This window comes from Oreochromis niloticus, linkage group LG22, assembly GCF_001858045.2.
Source record: "Oreochromis niloticus isolate F11D_XX linkage group LG22, O_niloticus_UMD_NMBU, whole genome shotgun sequence".
NCBI lineage: Eukaryota > Metazoa > Chordata > Actinopteri > Cichliformes > Cichlidae > Oreochromis > Oreochromis niloticus.
In genome coordinates this window covers 12,212,492-12,232,324 of record NC_031985.2, presented here as the reverse complement: position 1 = coordinate 12,232,324, position 19,833 = coordinate 12,212,492, and the positions used below count along the sequence as shown (strand labels likewise).

The 19,833-nt window shown below is 44.1% G+C and overlaps 1 protein-coding gene across 7 annotated transcripts in view; it reads right to left on the bottom strand.

Annotated features, from left to right (window-relative positions):
• pleca (plectin a) overlaps positions 1-18,703 on the bottom strand; it is a 115,350-nt gene extending 96,647 nt beyond the window's left edge. For 6 of the 7 annotated variants that reach the window (XM_025902054.1, XM_025902056.1, XM_025902057.1 and 3 more), the window contains exons 1-4: positions 18,529-18,703; positions 17,789-17,826; positions 14,692-14,868; positions 2,430-2,634 (exon numbers count right to left, since the gene is read on the bottom strand). In XM_025902054.1, the coding sequence (XP_025757839.1) occupies positions 2,430-2,634; positions 14,692-14,868; positions 17,789-17,826; positions 18,529-18,688 (580 nt within the window). In that variant the 5' untranslated portion in view covers positions 18,689-18,703. Of the gene's footprint in view, positions 1-2,429; positions 2,635-5,493; positions 5,961-14,691; positions 14,869-17,788; positions 17,827-18,528 lie in introns of those variants that run through there. The other variant, XM_025902058.1, reaches the window with a different exon arrangement.
• Positions 18,704-19,833: the final 1,130 nt, after the last annotated feature.

The following is a 19,833-nucleotide window of genomic DNA, read 5'->3' as shown; positions in this document are numbered from 1 at the left end:
ACATCAGAGGGACAGAAGAAGAAGAAGCAGCTATGATTTAACACTCGGTGACCTTTCTGTGTTTTGTGGGCCTGACTGCATTGATATTCTAGTAATCTGTGATAATGAACTTTGAAGCCATTCATAATAATAACTGAAATATCACTGTTACTAATGATTACGGTCTGTTGTGAGCCATTATATGATAACATACAACATCCTGAACCAGAGTCATAAACGAAAGTCTGGTGAACTTAGTTTGCTTTATTTTCAACTGAGCTTAATTATGTTGTCTCATCATCATCACTCTGTAGTGATGTCATTAAACTAAAGTGTTATAATAATAATAATGTACACTTTATTGATCCCCGTGGGGAAATTTTTCTCTGCATTTAACCCACTCAGTGAAGCAGTGGGCAGCCACCACTGCGCCCAGGGAGCAGTGTGTGGGGGATGGTACCTTGCTCAGGGATACCTCAGGGTAGCCGTTCAGGGGATTCGAACCCCTGACCTTCCAATCATGGGGCAACCGCTTTACCTACTGAGCTATCCCTGCCCGATTATCCGATTAGGTATATCAGTAAGCTACAAAATGTTGATACAGTCTTACTGACACCATATTCAGCATTATCCGACACAGTCTGCCCCTCAGACTGTCTGCAGCTTGATAGCAAATGGTCACGCCTCCATTCACTGTGAGATAAAGCAATCATCTCACAAGGCTAATGACTCTGACTGAGTCAGGGCTATTATGGCAGCGATCCAGTGGGACAATATTCATACAGTCACACTTATCTAATGCACTTCATCTGATTCTGGTATCTGCTTCACAAAGACAAACATTTTAGTCAATGTTCTGCTTAGAAATAAATTTACTCTATTGTCCTTAAACTGCAGCACACCAGCAAGCTCTGCAGAAGTGCGCGGACATACAAATGTACTGCTGCTGTTATGTGTGCAGAGACAATAACACCCAGTCACACTGCAGTACCCCACCCCACCAAATCAATATTAGAGACAACTAGGGAGGGGGGAAGATGAGGTTGGGTTTCTGTCCATGGTCCAAAGAGACTATCTGAACTAAACACCCACCACTGAACATGCTGAGGCAGCAAGTTGCTTCATCAGATCCCTGCCTCAGTGCACAGACGAGAGTTAACAGAGGTGGAGAACCTGGAGAAGCTCTAGAGGATAAAGAACCCCCCGGAATATATGAATGAGCATAATGAGAGATGCTGCTACTTTTCTTTTATTATACAGTGAACCTCTGTCAACTGCAAAACCTCTGCCAGAGTACAGTATGTATGAATGTTGGGAGAGTCCAAAAGGAGGGGGTTTTTTCTATTTTGTTTCCTTAAGTACTTAAAAAAAAAAGATGCAGCAAGATTTGCAAGACAATCCACCTTTCTTCAAGCTACGTGTTTGTAGCTATACCAGTCAATACAGCCCAACAAAAGGGACAAAAAAGGTGGCAGCTACTGGCATGTTACAGGTGCAATGGTAGATCATCCAATCAACTGCCAAGTGAGAGCAGCAATGTCAGTAGGAATAATCACTGCCTGCTTGCTTTTTAAAGCTCCTCAGACTGATTCATGTTTTTTACAAAAACAAGTTCAGTAACTGGTGGACACAGGTTCAGTAATTTCATTGGTTGAACCCTAATCCCAAACAGTCTTGAACTGCAATTTGTAACAGCAGTCCTTTGTGCACAACGCCACATGTATGAACCCATTCCCTAGGTACTTCAGGTTCTGGTTAGAGTGGCTCTCAAGGTTTCATAGCTACAGTCCCAGACATTGGAGGTGCACTATATCTGAACAAGGGGACAAGTCCCTTTTATAGAATAACACCAACCTGGAAAGCAAACCATCTGGTAGGAAAACACTGAACAGGATGGGCCAGGATTGGCTGATTAGAAGCAAGTGGACTTTTACAATAAAATTGAGGAGGCTTGTGCAATAGTAAACTGACTGCGAATGCTATAACTTTCTAGCGGTTATGGCACAATATGTGCAGCAGATGATAATCACTGAGTGAGTCTAAGTAGTGAGCTTTACTGTAATCCAAGGACTATGAAAACTAAACAAAGTACATGGAGAACATATTATTCTTGTGGGACAGAAGCCGTAAAGCAAAGGCTTTCAGTTAGCAATTCTTACAAGGAAAATCATTCAAATTGACTGTGCAAAAGTCCTAACACAGACACACATCCAGGTAATACCTGGAAAACATAAATCATAACTTTCACCATGGTCTAATCAACAGCATGAAAAATGTGAAGACATAAACCAACAAAAGAAACTTGAACTTCTGGGATGTGGATTTCCTTAAGCAGTGCTATACCCTGGCGTTAGAAACTCTACAGCAGCAGTTAAAAAACAGTGAACTTTACCAGATCGTCTACAGATATAAACCACTGAGGGTCTTCTACCTGCCCATGAACATCTTACCTGCAATGCGGAAGACAGCCCTCTCTGCTGGGTCCAGAACATCTCCAGAGGCTGACTTGGAGCGCTTGATCCGCTGGTGTTTGGGCAGGTTCCAGGGCAGGGTGTCTCCGGGAGACGGCGAGCAGCTGACTGAACTCCGATCGCTGGAGCTCTCCTCCGATGTAGCCCTGACCAGAGGCCTCCTCTTGGGCTTCTCCTCCATAGCCTGAAAGGACACGGTGACCAGAAAAATATAAAAACGTAAACTCAAAACAAAAACTAAGACAGTTCTGTTTCTTATTATATATATTTTTTTGTTTGTTTGTTTTGTATTTAAGTAGTCACAGATGACAGTCTGAATTACTCCTAGCTAAAGCCCAACCGTGCTAATTAATACTGTCAGGTTACTTTTGTGGGCCTGCCATCTACTAGCATGATTTTCTGTGACACCATATCTCCTGGTGGCCGGATAAATAACACCTTAAAGTCCAGTCGTGGTAAAAATCTTTTGGTGAATTTCTTCCATGCGAGAAAGACTGAACACCTGGTCAGTTGTTTCTTGAAACGCTAATATTTCACTGGGTTACAAGTAGCTAAAATCTGCCTTAAAGGGACAGTCTCGTTTCAACATGGGTAAAATCCAAAACATATAAATGTCTGTTTCCCCCCAATTATCTATATATCAAAATCTCATATTTACGCAGAGACTTAATGCCCAAGGTGACGGCAATCAACTTTCAATAAAAAACAAATAAATAAATACATGAAATCACAGTACAATTGTGGTATTGAATTAATGCCCTACTTTGGAGAGTCTATTTTTAGACCTTGCGTGTAGTAGCCAGGGCAAACACTCAGTGCTGCAGCCCAGTGCTCAGACTGCTGTGGGAAAGAGAAGGAGGATTTTTTTACAGGGCAGGTGCTGCTGATGCACTGTGCAACGTTACCATGCTACCAGCCTTATTTCAGCTGAGTCACCATCCAGGATGCAGGAGGCTCTCCACAGGGGCGCTGGCTACACCACCACCGCTCTCTGATTGGATGAGAGCAGACAGGACCAAACCCCCAGGAGTAACATCTCCAGGGCTTCAGACACAGCTCATATTCAGGGTATAATTTACCTAAAGGCTATTTCTGGCTACTTACTGTTTCCTGGTATAATTGCAGTTCTGCAACACTATAGCACTGATTATTTTATTTTTTGTGCAATTAAACCGTTACATAATTAAAGCGGTTTGTTTCAGAGCAGGCTTCTCAAAACACGGCCTACAGACCAACAGCAGCTCTAGGCTTATTTTTTCTGTGTCCTGCAGGCAAATCGGGAAAAGACAGCATTCCTGAACATTTATTTCAACCACTTCATGTTATATTATGATATAACAACTCAAAATGAGACAATTCAACTCTTCTGTTCCACACATTAGAAAAATAAACATGCAAATCAACCCCAAAAGAGGGGTGGCAGTGCTAGGTGGGAAACCTGCAGAACACAAAAGAAAAATATTAATTACTCACACACTGTGGGGCAGTTTTATCTGCTTTTTGCACCACAAATAATGTGGTTAAAACTTGTTACTTTTCAGGAAATAGTGCATGCATAACCTATTCTAGACAACTTACCAGACTAAACATTGTTATCATGTTAAGAAGGTTTAAAAATCTATTAAACTACTATAAAGAATATAATTACCAACATGAACACTACTCATAAATCACACATGACAAACACTGAAAATATTAATGAGCACATTTTTCATGTGCAATCCTCAATCATGTCTTGGCTCCTTAATACTGGCACATTTTAAGATAAACAAAAACCTACTTCAGGATCAAATGAAGTGAAACTGAACATCTGTATGTGGCAGCTGTTACTATATGGAGGCACATCAGTATTCAACCACTTGTGTGGTTTCTTATTTGGGAACACTTTTAACAGATTAAGATTATTTTATCACACCATACCTCAATGTGCCTCTGAAAGTAGAGCAGTAACGCATTATGCTTTCCTGTGGCAGTTCATTGACTGGTCTAAATGGAACATTGGAACATTGATTAGTCCAAATGGAAATTTCGCCAATATTTGACCAGTACCAGTCAACTAATAATGGTCTTTGGGTTCAGCTTGGGATCTAGGAACTAGGGTCTTTCATGGACAACAAAGGGCATTATATAACTACATCAAGAAGACTGCAGATTGGGCTGTTTCAAAGGTTACAGGAAGTCATGTTAAAAATTCATAGCTTCTAAAACAGTGCCCACACATAGCAGAGAGGGAGACCTCAGTTCTGGCCAGAGGCATCAAAAGATAGCTTTCCTAAGAGTCCTTTCGTCAGCCAGGCACCAAAGTTTAAGCCTCTTTATGTCATCTGTGATCATTTCTCTGAATTAATTATTACTCTACTACAAATGATCTATTAGTGCAGATCAGATGTAGAGCATATAACCATCATCTACAGCTCTTATCACTTCTGTACTTAGTCTCCAACCTATTCCTATTCATAGTGCATATGCTTTCTTGTATGGCCTTGCTCCAAGCAGCTGAAAGCATCATGGTGATCCGTAGTTACCAGGCAACTCTGCAGAGCATTAGAGAGCATGCTCCATCCAGGTCTTGGAAATCAAAGAAAATGAAGTAGTGTGTATAGGAATGCCCAGACTCTGACAGTGGCTCAGTCGAGCTGACAAACTCCCCTCCTCGCTCTTTCCCAAACTGTAAACAACCGATGGACTTCAGCGGGACTGGATCTGTTGATAATCACTTTTCAGACAAAGCTTTCAAGTCTGGATCCTTCCCAGAAAACTTGAGCACAACAAGGATCGTAGATGTTCAAGCTCGCTGTGCTCTGCACCGCCACACCTGTAATGAGGCTGAGCCGCAGAGAGGACACGGAGGGGTGGGTGCACCTGCCGTTTAACAGGTTAGAGTGAAGGTTATGACGTGAACAGCCTCGCTCATACTACCATGATAGGTCGGGTTTTATTTTATGACCTCTAGGCTTTGAAATGCACTAAATCGTGTGATCATCGGTGTCGACGATGCGGCAAAACATGAAAAATGAATAATCTGTATTCCTCGTTTACTCACGCACAAAATATCCAGGATGGCTGTTGGTTTGGTCCCAGGTACACAACCGCAAAACACGGCTCTGCAGTCGTTCCGTCGGCGGATTCGTTCAGATTTAACCTGCTCAAACTTCGAAAGCCATCATCATCCTCATCCGCAGCGAGAGTCGCGCCTGCGTCCTGCAGTTTCCTGGCTGTGGGATGCTCAGACGCTCAGACCTGGACTGATCAGGGCTGCAGGACGAGAGGAGGAACCAGCTCCCTCAGCCTGCAGGCAGCATGCCTCGAGCTCTGCTCGCGCGACGACACCGGCGAAGTTGTCACTGAACAACGGGCACGTTGGAGATGAGGAGGCAGATCTGATTGCGCATGTGAAAACTGAGCTCAGGTTGATAGCGGGGAGGCTGTCGGTTCGCTACGCGTTACACCCTCCACGCTGACTTTTAGTTGTGGTAATGCGGGCAAGCTCATGTGGAGCCTCTGAAGGAAATATGTGACTCAAACTGAGGTTCTGAGCGGGTTCGGGTTGGGTGAAGCAATATGAGTCAAAAAGAAACTACACACATCACTTTGTGACTCCCTTTCAGTCTGAGAGTTCTGCACTTTCCCCCAAACTTCACAGGAAATCCTTTATAATGGTGTTATTACTCAGGACGCAACGCCAGTGCTGAGCTCGGCACTTGTATGTCACGTGGAAACAGCTGTAGTGTGCTTTCATTTTAAACACCAGAGTGTGTAGCTTACAAAACTACTGTTAAGATAAAGTTTTAAAAACTGAAAGAGATTTTAATAATATTTTACAGTTAAATGAGGTTAAATGTTCGCTTGCTCCTGCGTGCACTTGCAGGTTTTCTCTGGGTATTCCTGATGCCCCACCTGGCGCCCTATCATAGCTGGGATAGGCTCCAGCCTCCCCGCTACACTGTTGGATAAGATGTTAAGAAAGTGGATGAATTAGTAAGGGTATTCCAGCTGGCATCTGACAAGAGCCCTCAACAGTGAGGCAACAAAGTGTCTCCATGACACCGGAGGACTCCCGAAACAGGCCATGAAATGTTGCAGAAGTTCCTGGAAAGACGGTGTAATTGGACCCGGTGTTTAGTCTACATGTCTAAAAACTAAAAGGCCAAACAAGAACACTCTCTCACAATGAATGATTTTTAATTGTTGGTAATTGATTTAGCACTTAGTAACAGTCCAAGATATTTAAAATTGTTTTATTTAATGACCTCTGCCTGCACTTTGCACTTTGATTAAAATCCCATTAATGTGTAAAATTGCTTAATTTCATTTCCCTTTGCTTTGTTTACTCTGTCATGTTTTTCAGGTTTCTTTTTTGCTCCAAATGAGACCAACTTGTACTGACTCACATTAAAAACTGCCCTGCTGAGCCATTACATAATCACAACAGTGACTGATGAATGGCAGATTGCTTGTTTGTGTGGCACTACTACATTATTAGTGTAGCCAGGTGGAAGGTCAATATTATGGGACATGCCACTGGAGGGCGCTGTTTCTTTTGGGGTACCTCTTGGAGCGCAAGGGATGATGGGGATCTACGGAGACATTCACAGAAGTGCTAGCTGGCATTGGTGTTATGTCGGTGTGCAAGGCCGTTTTTCACTGCGTGATCTGTTTTAAATACAAAGTGTGGAACAGTTAAGGCACCAGGAGTTGCTGCAACCAACTTCACTGTTCATCTCAGAGGGATCTGTATTCCGTTTTCTGCTGGATTAATGCACTGTATGTATTTGAGTTCACACTTGTATTAGAATATTTCTGTGGGTAACAGGGAAAATGTACTTTGTTAACTATTTAATCTTGGCTCTGTATCTTAGCAGGAGAAGCCACTACAGTTATTTTTGCACTGCTAAGTTTGTTGTATTTCTGTATGGGTTTATATCAGTCACAAATTGACACTAGACATCCTTGAGTTCCAGACGCTGATAAAGTTGGGGAAATAACCTGCAGTAGCAGTAGGTTACCAGTGCACAAAGCTGTTACTGGATAAGAACTGTCTGTAACAATTTTATTTCTTTGTTTTTACAACCTTTTTTATTTTCTTCTGAGCGCTTACCTTATCATTCAGATTAAAAGAACCCCAAAGATAATCTGTGTTCTGGGCTGGTTAATTTAGCCAGGCTACACAATTTGGTACCAGGAGTGGGGTATCTGCAAAAGTGGCAGCTCAGTGATTTTGTTTTTTATGGGTTTCAGTTTAAGTAGGTTATTTTACGGTGCAAAAAATAACTGTAGTGGTGGTCACCCGCGGCGCGAGGGGTTGGAAAGGACCTGACGATTGGGGCCATACCAGAGGTGTGCAGAGGAGCAGTGGCCAGTCTGTCCAGAAGAAGGTGATTTCGATCGAGGGAAGGATTCTTTCCAGAGGAGAGGAGGACATCAGTGGCACCTAGCTGAATAGACTGCTAAGGCAATTTCTGCATCCTGACCAAAGACTAATCTGGACACAGACATTTCATTATGTCAGACACAAACAGTGACGATGACCAGGGTTTGGCAGGGGCCACTGGAAGGGACCCTGTCACTGAGCTTCAGGCAAAATTGTCAGAACTGAGTAACAAACATGACCAGGCTATGGCCAGGATAACTGCTTTGAGTGACGGGGCAAGTAGGTCATATGTATATCTGCCGCGAGAGCGACCTATCCAACCCTTTAGTGGGGATGCAACCGTAGATGGACGTTCTGTAGAGGAGTTTATTGATGAAGTACAGAGGGGTATCAGAACTAGAGGCTTGGGTAATGACGATCAGGTTGACTTCATTTTTTCCCTCCTCAGGGGTTCTGCACTTGAAGAGATCAAGTTGTGTACTGGGGGAGAGCAGACTGAACCCGAAGACATTTTTTGTTTTCTCAGAGAAGCTTACGGTGAGAGGCGCAGTGTAGCACAGTTACTGCAAACCTTTTTTAGCCGTTTCCAGCTAGAAGGTGAAGATTTCTTTGAGTACTCACACGCTCTGTCCCAGATCCTCCGCTTAGCCCTTAAACAAAGGCCTGATGCAGTACGAGATGCAAAGATGGCAGTTAGAGACCAGTTTGTGGAGGGAGTAAGGGACTCCACTCTGCGAAGGGAGCTTCGCAAGATGGTGAGGGAAAAGCCAGAGTCTACGCTTTTTGATGTACGTCAGGAAGCAATTGCTTGGTCTATGGAAGAAAAACCTAGTGGCACCAGAGTTGCCAAGAGCAGGCCCATATTAAGTGACAGTGCGGTTGCAGGGGATCAGAGTACCCGTGAAGCTCCAGATAGGTCATCTGCAACTCTAGATGAAATCCTTAAGGTGGTGTCTGAGCAGGGCAAGGCTATTGGGGAGTTACTCAGTGTGGTTCGGGAGAGTGTTACATCCGGAGAAAGGGCCCCTAAACGTGGGATTCCCAGATCAAAGTTCCAGTTCACTGAAGATGGGAAGCCCATCTGTTTCAAGTGTAAGGGAGTTGGACACATTGCTAGAGAGTGCAAAACCCTTAAGCAAGGAGCTTCTCCAGTTTCTGTTCCTGCACCTGTTCAGGGAAACTAGCCACCTCGGTTGCCAAGAGCCGGGCAATTCGAGGGGAGACTACTGGCTCAAAGACCCTAACTCGTGAGAGATTTTTTGACAGAGCGGTTGGTAAATGTCCTGAAGTTGAAATTGAGGTGGGAGGGATTAAGGCTAGAACCCTTTTGGATACAGGGAGCCAGGTAAGCACCATCTCAGAGGCATTTTTCCGACAGCACCTAATAGGTGAAGATGATAATGTAACCCCTACAGCTAAATGGCTTAAATTGACTGCAGCTAACTCATTGCCAATTCCTTATATAGGTTACATTGAGCTGGATGTGCAGGTCATGGGGTTAACAGTGCAGGAGTGTGGGTTTTTGGTAGTCAGGGACCCCGCCCCAGAACCGGGAGGGCCACAGGACCAAGAGCTAATGTCAGCTAAAGTTAAGGTGCAGGAAAATGATGCGGAACAGCAGGTTAAAAAAAGTGCCAGCAGACTACAGGGATCCCCCCCTGTTCTTGTTGGAATGAACATAATAAAGAGATGTAAGGAGCTAGCCATTGCTAGTTTTGATTCAACTCTCGGAGGAGAGTTAAATGCCCCTTGGGGAGAAGCTTTTCAGAGGGTGCAAGCCTGCGAAGTATTAGAGAGGTCATCCACTGCCCGGTTAGCTGGTAAAATACTGTACACGTGCCAGCATCATCCGTGGCCACAGTATTTGCTAGGGGGCTTGGGAAAGTTTCAGGTGACCAGACCCTAATGTTACTTGAGCCAACCAACACGCTCGTTCCCAGCGGTTTGGTTGTGGTTCCTACTCTTGTTGAAACTGACAGGCACGTGTTTCCAGTTCAAGTTGTGAACTTCTCTCAGGAAGATGTGTGGTTGGCTCCCCGGACCAGACTTGGTGTGCTTACTGTAGTGGAGTGTGTTGAAAATGCAGCTGAGGTGCAGTTTAATCGCATTTCTGCTGACCACGAGGAAGTGTCACTGAATAAGAAAGGGGCTACAGAATCTGATGGTGAACTGAAGTTGCTGATAGAGCAGCTGAGTATTGGTGGCTCCCAAGAGGAACAGACCAAATTAGCTGCACTTTTGGCTCAGTATGCAGATGTTTTTGCTTTCAAAGATGAAGATCTAGGTTATACAGAGAAGGTCAGTCATGAGATACACCTAGTCGATGATGTCCCTGTCACCCAGGCCTACCGACGGATACCTCCAACACAGTACAAAGAGGTGCGAGAACACATAACCCAGCTTCTGAAAAAGGGTGTGATCAAAGAAAGCACTAGTGCCTATGCATCGCCCATTGTGCTGGTGAGGAAGACAGACAACAGCTTGAGGTTATGTGTCGATTACAGGCGGCTAAATGCCAAGACCAGACGTGATGCCTTTCCTTTGCCCCGTATAGATGAATCCTTTGATGCATTACATGGTGCAAGGTTTTTCTCGACTATTGACCTGGCAAGTGGCTATCATCAAGTGGCAGTTCATGAAAGGGACAGGCACAAGACTGCTTTTACAACCCCATTTGGGTTGTTTGAATATACCAGATTGCCCTTTGGTGTGTGTAATGGTCCAGCCACCTTCCAAAGACTCATGCAGGCCATTATGAGTGACTTGATCCTTCAGATTATGCTCGTGTACCTAGATGACATATTAGTCTACTCATCCACTTTTGAAGACCATCTGGCACGTCTCCAGACAGTATTGCAGAGACTCAGGGAAACTGGGCTGAAGGTTAAGGTGGAGAAATGTCATTTTCTCCAATCTAGTGTACGCTTTTTGGGTCACCAGATCTCAGCTGAAGGGATAGGTACGGACCCAGACAAGATAGCTGCAGTGAGGCAGTGGCCAGTACCCACCACAGTTAAAGAGCTGAGATCCTTCCTGGGATTTTGCAGTTATTACAGAAGATTTCTCCATGGATTTTCGCAGCTGGCAGGTCCTTTGCATGATCTGATTAATGCATGGGGCAAGGATGACAGTCCAGCTAAATATAAAAACTTGCTTGAAAGTGTGTGGACGCCATCTTGTCAAGAGTCATTTGAACAGCTGAAAGAGAAGCTCACAAGTGCCCCCCTACTTGCTTATGCTGATTTCTCACTGCCATTTGTTGTTGAGACAGATGCCAGCAGTTTAGGACTGGGAGCAGTTCTTTATCAGGTGCAGGGTGGCAGGAAACGTGTTATAGCATACGCCAGCCGAAGGTTGAGAAATGCAGAGAGAAATGACAGAAATTATAGCAGCATGAAATTAGAGCTCCTCGCCCTTAAATGGGCTGTGTCTGAGAAGTTCAGGGGGTATCTCTTAGGCTCCAAATTCACAGTTGTGACAGATAACAACCCCCTGTGCCACCTGAACTCAGCAAAGCTGGGAGCCATCGAACAGCGCTGGGTTGCCCAGTTAGCACCATTTGATTTTGAGGTGCAGTATCGCCCTGGTCGGTGTAACACAGCAGCCGATACCCTCTCTAGGCAGCCATTAGCAGGGGAGCCCCGGCCTGCAGGAGATGAGGAGGAGTTTGATGAATGCATATCCATCTGTAACCTAGTCAGCAGAGGGACAACACTTGGGCTGGATTTAGTAAGTGCAGGTGTAAAATGTTGTCAGGTGAGGCAGGCCCGGGTCACAGCAGTTGAGCAAGACACTCATTTTACTGATTCCCAAGGGAATACACCCACTCTGCCAGGGTATTCTAAGGAAGAGTTGCGACAGTTTCAGGGCTCTGACCCTACTATCAAGTCCTTTAGACAGTTTTGGGACAAAAAGAAGAAACCCACACACCAGCAGAGGAAAGGTTTGGCTAAATCTGTGATTTCTCTGCTCCGCCAGTGGTCACGTATTATAGAGATTGAGGGATTGTTGTATCGGGTCATTGAGGATGGACATTTGGGGAGGTGTCAGCAGCTCCTTTTGCCAGCTTGTTTAAAGGAAGCAGTACTGGGGAGTGTGCATGATCAGATGGGGCATCAGGGGGTGGAGCGGACCCAGAATCTGTTAAGGCAGAGATGTTTTTGGGTTGGTATGTATGAAGAAGTGGACCAGTGGATTAAGAAATGCTATAGATGTGTGCTCACTAAGTTGCCACAGCCCAAGATTCATGCCCCTGTGAAGCCTTTTCTGGCCACTAGACCTCTTGAAGTGGTGGCAGTAGATTTTAGTCTGCTAGAGCCGGCCTCAGATGGACGGGAAAATGTGTTGGTGGTTACAGATGTTTTCACCAAGTTCACACAAGCTTTCCCTACACGCGACCAGAAAGCTGATACAACTGCTAAGATTTTGCTCAGAGAGTGGTTCATGAGGTATGGTGTACCAGAGAGGTTACATTCTGATCAGGGCAGAAATTTTGAAAGTGAGGTGATTCAGGAACTGTGCAAGTTATATGGGGTTAAAAAAAGCCGTACTACACCACATCATCCCCAAGGTAACGCACAATGTGAACGTTTCAATAGGACACTTCATGACCTATTGCGTACCCTCCCGCCGGACAAGAAACGCCGTTGGCCTGAGTATTTGCCAGAATTGGTCTATGCGTACAATGTGACTCCCCATGCCACCACAGGTCACTCGCCGTATTACCTCATGTTTGGAGTGCACCCCCACCTTCCTGTAGATGCTTTACTAGGTCAGGAGCAGGTGCTTGATAAGAAACATGACTGGCTGATTGTGCATCAGCAGCGCTTAAATGAAGCACATAACAGGGCAAGGCAGTACACTGAGCAGAAAGCAGCAGAAAGGCTTGAGTTGGACAAAACCCGGGTCTATTGCCCTCCTGTTGAAATAGGTCAGTTTGTGTATCTGCGACACTGGCCTCAAGGCAGGAACAAAATTCAAGACGCCTGGAGCCCTGTGGTTTATAGGGTTGTCGAAGTCCAGGGCAGCACACATACGGTGGAGCCTGTGGAGGGTGGGCCAGTAAAACGGGTTCACAGAGCTAACCTTAGACCTTGTATTGGCCCCATTCCTGCGCCCAGGAAAAAGAAAAATAATGAGTCCTCTGTGATAGCGGGTCCTATGACAGAAGAGAAAACAGGCTGTTCAGATTCAGATCCTGAGTATGTGTTGTTAGGAGAAACCTCATACCCAATTGCAGAACAGGGGTCTGTTGGAGACAGGGAAGCAGTTCAAAGCAGTGGCGTTTTAGAGTCTGTAAACACTGATGATGCTTGTGTTCCTGCACCGTCTGCCTCTGAGCAGGTGTCCACACCAGAGACAGTTGCTGCTGAAACCAACGGGGATATTGGGGTCATTACACCAACGCCAGTGCCCCGTCGGAGTAAGAGAGCTAATGCTGGAGTGCATTCAAACCCTTACAATGTCCCTGTATCAGCATGTCATGCCATCACTTTGAGCCCGGAGGTACTGTCTCAGTTGTTGACTAATATGGGTACTGCCCTCTTTAAAGAAGCAGTGCATGAGTTGAAATGTACCAATTGAGTCACCGGGGACGTTGACTCTTAAGCAGGGGAGAATGTAGCCAGGTGGAAGGTCAATATTATGGGACATGCCACTGGAGGGCGCTGTTTCTTTTGGGGTACCTCTTGGAGCGCAAGGGATGATGGGGATCTACGGAGACATTCACAGAAGTGCTAGCTGGCATTGGTGTTATGTCGGTGTGCAAGGCCGTTTTTCACTGCGTGATCTGTTTTAAATACAAAGTGTGGAACAGTTAAGGCACCAGGAGTTGCTGCAACCAACTTCACTGTTCATCTCAGAGGGATCTGTATTCCGTTTTCTGCTGGATTAATGCACTGTATGTATTTGAGTTCACACTTGTATTAGAATATTTCTGTGGGTAACAGGGAAAATGTACTTTGTTAACTATTTAATCTTGGCTCTGTATCTTAGCAGGAGAAGCCACTACAGTTATTTTTGCACTGCTAAGTTTGTTGTATTTCTGTATGGGTTTATATCAGTCACAAATTGACACTAGACATCCTTGAGTTCCAGACGCTGATAAAGTTGGGGAAATAACCTGCAGTAGCAGTAGGTTACCAGTGCACAAAGCTGTTACTGGATAAGAACTGTCTGTAACAATTTTATTTCTTTGTTTTTACAACCTTTTTTATTTTCTTCTGAGCGCTTACCTTATCATTCAGATTAAAAGAACCCCAAAGATAATCTGTGTTCTGGGCTGGTTAATTTAGCCAGGCTACATTAGTCTCCCACTAGTAGAATGAATTACCGAGGACTCAGACCGGCGGGGTGGGAGTGACGTGCTGGCTCCGTCCCACACAGAGCCCCTTCTTGTATTCACAAATGATGCATGTCACCAGTCCGGAATACCAGCGTCTGAGCCAACTTTGTACCCATTGTGCTGAAGATTTAATCTGATCAACTGAGTGCTTCACAGAGCCGGAGAGCTCTGAGTGAGAGATGCTCCAGGTCATGTTGGAATTACTTTGGCGAATCATTTTTTGCACGTACAGCATGTCAGAACCACGTCAGCCCAATCAGTGGGAAACAAGAGCTTCGAGGAATTCTGGGAAATAAGTCGTAGAACTACTGCAGTTATTGCAGGTTTTGGAAAACCAGGTAAACATAGATGTAATCTAAAAGAGAGCAAACCTCGAATTTTAAGCTTAGCCTTAAAAATTAGCCTTAACTAAGACAGAAAAGTGGAGCATTTTCATACTTTTTAGGATCCTGAAGTGTGCCATTAAACCAAAGAAAGTAGAGAAAGTGGTTCTGAATGGGCAGGAAACCCGTCCTATGACTCCTCACCTTCTGCGTTGCCACTGTAGTCACAGTTTCCACCCCAGATTTAGGAGGTCGCTTCTTCCTCTTCCTCACTGCAGGGCATGGTGGCTCCTGTCCAACGGCTACAGACTCCTTTGCCACAACTTCCTCTGGCTGGACAGAAGCAGATTTCTCTGCCTTTTCTTTTGCCCTTTTCTTCTTCTAAAATAAGACATGTAAAATAAGATGATGTTTAATTGTTTATCATTGTTTGGCTGAGATAAAAACCAGTATTTAATCAAGTATTAAGAGGTCCCTTTCTAACATATTCAGGATAGAGTTTGTGTGCTGCTTCAGATATATCCACCATCCAACATGGAACAAAGTTCAGGTTTTACTTCCAATCAGGGCTCATTTTTAAAGTTCACTCTCCAATTACAGATCTCAGCAATGGAAAACAGATGGTCTCAATATCTGGCACGCACTGACGACTGGACCAGACAAAGACTTTATTTTAGACACTCATTAAGATTAGCGCTGTCAGGTAAACAAACAAGGTTTTCTTTTTCCTGCTGCTGGAATTTCCTGACGTGAAATAAAGCCGCAACATCATAATTTGTTTAACCCAAGTGGAAGAACATCCATTAGTGAATAGACGTACTTTTGGAGTAGACAGGATTAATTCTGAACATCCTTCATCACGTCGCTGTATAGTCTTTAGAGATGAATCTTATCTCATCTTACAGCACTCATCGGTTTTGCAGTATTTTAGGAAGGGAAATTGTGCAGATTTAACCGCAGAAATTATGTTTGACATTTGCATCGTCTAAAACAAACAAGACTTTGTTCACTATTAGAAGATCATCTGTAACCATAATGAAACTATTTAAATGTTGGAAATGTAAATGTAAAGCCACTCAGCTCTGCTGTAACCTCTGCACCACCAGCAGATGCAGGTCATGAGTGGGAGTTGTAATGGCCCTCATTCTCATGGCCTCCTAATGTGTTTTGAAAAATGCAACTGTATTACATAAATCTTGGTTGGATCCCTCTCCACACGTGTCCACTAGTGTATCTGGTCATTATGGTTTCACAAACAGAGACCAGCAGATAACTGACAGTAACTCTACCACAGTGCCGGGATATGTGCAGCTCTGCTTTACATAGAGAGACCTCACATGTCTCTTTGTCCATCCACTTGCTACTGCAGAAGAATATGGACCTTTGCTGGCTTGTCAGTGCCACTCAGACAAAGGACTTCACTCATGGAGCCATTTCAGAGAGGCCCTCCAGATTATCACTCACAATGACTACACAGTGCTTCTCTACTGTGTGACAACACTCATTCTGCCTGTGCCAAAACACACTGACGGAGGCCAGCAGATCTCTCAGCAGATCACAAGGCCACTTGCAGTCCACTTAGTAATGGCATCGCAGTGTGACAAGCTTCAGCTGCCAAGAGGTTAGAATACAAAACTTAGAGAGCAAGGACTGCAGAATACATTTATTGGATGTATAACATGTGAACAGCACCGATGTTGCATATTAGCTGCAGCTTCAGTGGCGTATGCAACGCTTTTAAGTAATCACTGAGTTAGGACAGTGCTTTAGAAAGTGCCAGCTCTGCTTGTAATTAAAGACATTCTCTTACTCACACTGCAAACATTAAGTGCATCAATTGCCCTTATTACTCAGACAGAACACCAAATGCTAAAAACGTATTCACTGTTGGATGAATCACTGATGAATCACGTTGTTGACTTTAAGCTACAAAACCTTTTTAACCCTAAATGCAGTGAGGCTCTGAGTTGCTCCACCACATTGGTTGAGGCTGAATCACACAGCTATGACATGCAGTGGGACTGAGGTCCAGGTCATGTTTCCCAGAGGATGCACGTGTGGTTTTGAGTAGAACAATTCAACAACTGATCATTATCAAATCTGACTCAGACATTTTTTTTCCCACTCAAGATGAAGTTCGAGAACTTTCAGCTTCAAATGTAACCTGCATTTAGTGTTAATTAGTACAACTAACATTCTAAATGAAGTTAGTAAACATGCAAAAGCTTGATGCACTGCTGTGATTACAGCATACATAATCTCACAATGGCTACATGTCTTTATGAGTATTTCATCAGATTTAAAGGACATATATTAGAACCATAATCTTCAGGGAGTCGACTCACTTTAAGTGCTACTTTTAACATCAGCAGATTTGCCAGTGTATTTCAGAACAAACAGAGGTGTAATTAAAAAGCATTAAAATGCATCCTTAAGTTAGTGTTTTGCACACTTGTTCTCTGGAGCAGAAATATAGTTAATTTGACCAATTACACTTGTTTATCCTGCTACTATGTGTCAAAAGGGCTGCTGTGAAAAAAAATAAGTATCAAAGCTTTTTAATTATTCATTCTTTGAATAAGACTACTGAAAATGAATGATGAAGCTGAGTTATATTGACATTAACCATCCCAGAGGCCAGACACATTGGCCCCAATCTGAGCTACTTTTGGCATTTACAGCTTAGTCACTGCCCATGGAAATGTTATGTGGGACAGACATGATCCAAATGCACCTAACATTTGGCCCATATAAGGTGGACCTGTGGCAGAGTTACAGCAGTCAGACTCAACCTGAATTAATGCTGCGAGTCAAGGCCAAATGCGATCCATGGAAACTGTAGATGTGGGCCTCATTTGGGTCTTATTGGGGGTTGTTATCGTTAGGTTTAACTGACCGTGTGAAATATTTTGACGACATCTTTATGTTAAAAAAATACATGAGAAAATCTTATGGCAGATTTATGGCACATTAGACATAAAACACTAAAGCTGGAAGTTTTCCCAGACAATTTCCATAATGCTGCAAATTATATTTGACGTATGCCTGTCATGGATCGGTACACTGATGAACTTGTCAAGCTCGCTGGTCTTGTCAGTTTTTCTCATCAGCAAGGGAGTTGTGATAAAGTACAAGTGAACGAGGACCCCTGAAGTCTAAGGGAGGCATTACAGGCTGACACATTTGTGAATAGATAATGAAAGCAGGGTGTTCTGAGAAAACTGCTGTGATTGAAGAGCCCGGGTGCTACTGAGAAAAATAAAGAACAACACACAGTCACTCTTACGAGAGATTTTCTCACCTGAGTCGGCGCTTTAGATTTGGAGGGCTTTGCCATCGCTGTTTGGAGAAAGAATACACATCTGTTACATGCACAGCTGATAAGCAAAGTTTACTATGATGTTTCAGTTAGGCTCCATGGTGAGATGGAACTAGTTTAAAGAATTTGAATATGAGACGATAAAAATAACCTGTGACTACTCATGGTGGTCACAAGGTGCTTGCAGTGACATGCAGGTTACCATGACTCCGCAAATTACGTCAGCTGTGTGTTGACCCTTGTCATCACATCATGTCAAATTTATAACATATCATTAAGCTCACATTGCAGACTGTACAACATTAAAATGTAGTTTTATGTGCTTGGTAAAATGGAAAATTACGTCTGTGGTGGATAAATTCCTCTTTTTTTAAAAAGAAAAATTGTACTTTTCACTATGAAAGACCCATTGTATCCCCTCACATGGGTAACAGCACATAAAAGTGGTAATAAGAACTGCTCCAACCACAAAAAAGAGCTAGAGCCAACACGAGCTGGCAGTTTATGGAAAATGTGGATCCTCCCGTCTTGGAAAGGAAACACTGACAATTTACAATTACCGGACTTTGAGGGGGAAAAATGCGTTTCCACTGAGAGAATAGTAAAAGCGAGCCTGACTTGAACTTAAGAGTCACAGTAAGCAGCCATGTCAGTTGTAAACCTATCACAGGCCTCCACACACTCACAGAGGGTGAAGGGGCGGGGATCAAGGGCCCACCTACCTGCCAGGTACCTCTCCAAAGAGGGCGATGAGCTGTGGTTCCAGCTGTAGCAGCAGAAGGACAAGAACCAGATGAGGAGGGTAGCCAGTACCAGACCTAGGACCCAGAGGAGCCGGGCCACAGCTGGGTTACTGGCAGCCCAGGTTGTCAAGATATCCATGCTGAAGGCTGCTGATCACACTGATTTCCACCAGAAGAGCCTAACTATCTATGCAGTCTAAATCCAGCAGAGTGTGACAGCAGCAAAGCTCATGAGTGTGCTGCAATGGGCCAGTTTGTGTCCTCTCGGGGCAGCCACAGTGCCTACAGCAGCAGCAGCAGCAAACACAGATGGATACCAGCTGTTCCACAAGGAGCCGGCTCAGACCTCAGCCCACGTCAGCTCTGTGTGTGTGTTAGCTTGTGTCTGTTGTGTTTTACTGAGTCCTGGAAAAGTGTGAGAGTGTGTGTGGGTAAGAAAAACAGTTTGGAGGAGTGGCTAAGAGCAGCAGCAGCAGCAGCAGCTAGCTTCACTGTGAGCCACTCCCAAGCTGAACATGAGAAGGACTCCTCACACAAAGTGACTGAAACATTGAGGGTCAACTGAGAAATGCACTCGAGGTGGTTTCACGTTTTTCCTTGAATACCTGCCAGCTGAAACTTGTGTAATTACAGGGTAGAGTCACATTCTGACACTAGACGGTGTTATAAAGGTGATCTTGTGCTGCAGCTGCACTTCCATTTCTTCACACAGCATCTAACCTGCACAGTAAGACCCAGATTATCTTTCACCGACAGTAACAAAGCAAGAAGACACGACACAGATTAATTAAATAGAACCAGTCACCCAACCAGTTTTAAATAAACCCACTTCCTTAAATAGAAGTTTCTATAGTAAAGTACTGAAGACTGGTTTTACAGGGCATTTACACACCGCAAATATTTACTGAGGATGTGCTACCTTGAAGCAGTCATTACTGTGTCATTCAATCTTTAGAAAAAGGTGCGGTTCAACAATAACTGCACGAGCAGAAACAAACAACTCCGCATGTTAGGATTAATAGAAACACACGACCTGAAAATGATCCAAGGCTGCACCTGACGCTTAACCTTATGAGAGATTTTCCTCTAACAGTTAATGTTTGTAAAAGTTACAAGTTTCATTCATTTGTCATCAAATCATAGAAACTCAAAGTTAAAGTCATTGCAGTCTTACAGATGTGCAGCTTTTGAAATGTTACCACTATCTGCAGAGCTGCAGGCATCAAACGAAAAGTAAACCAACTGTGCCATCTAGTGGCTGAAAGAAGACGTAAGACATATCAA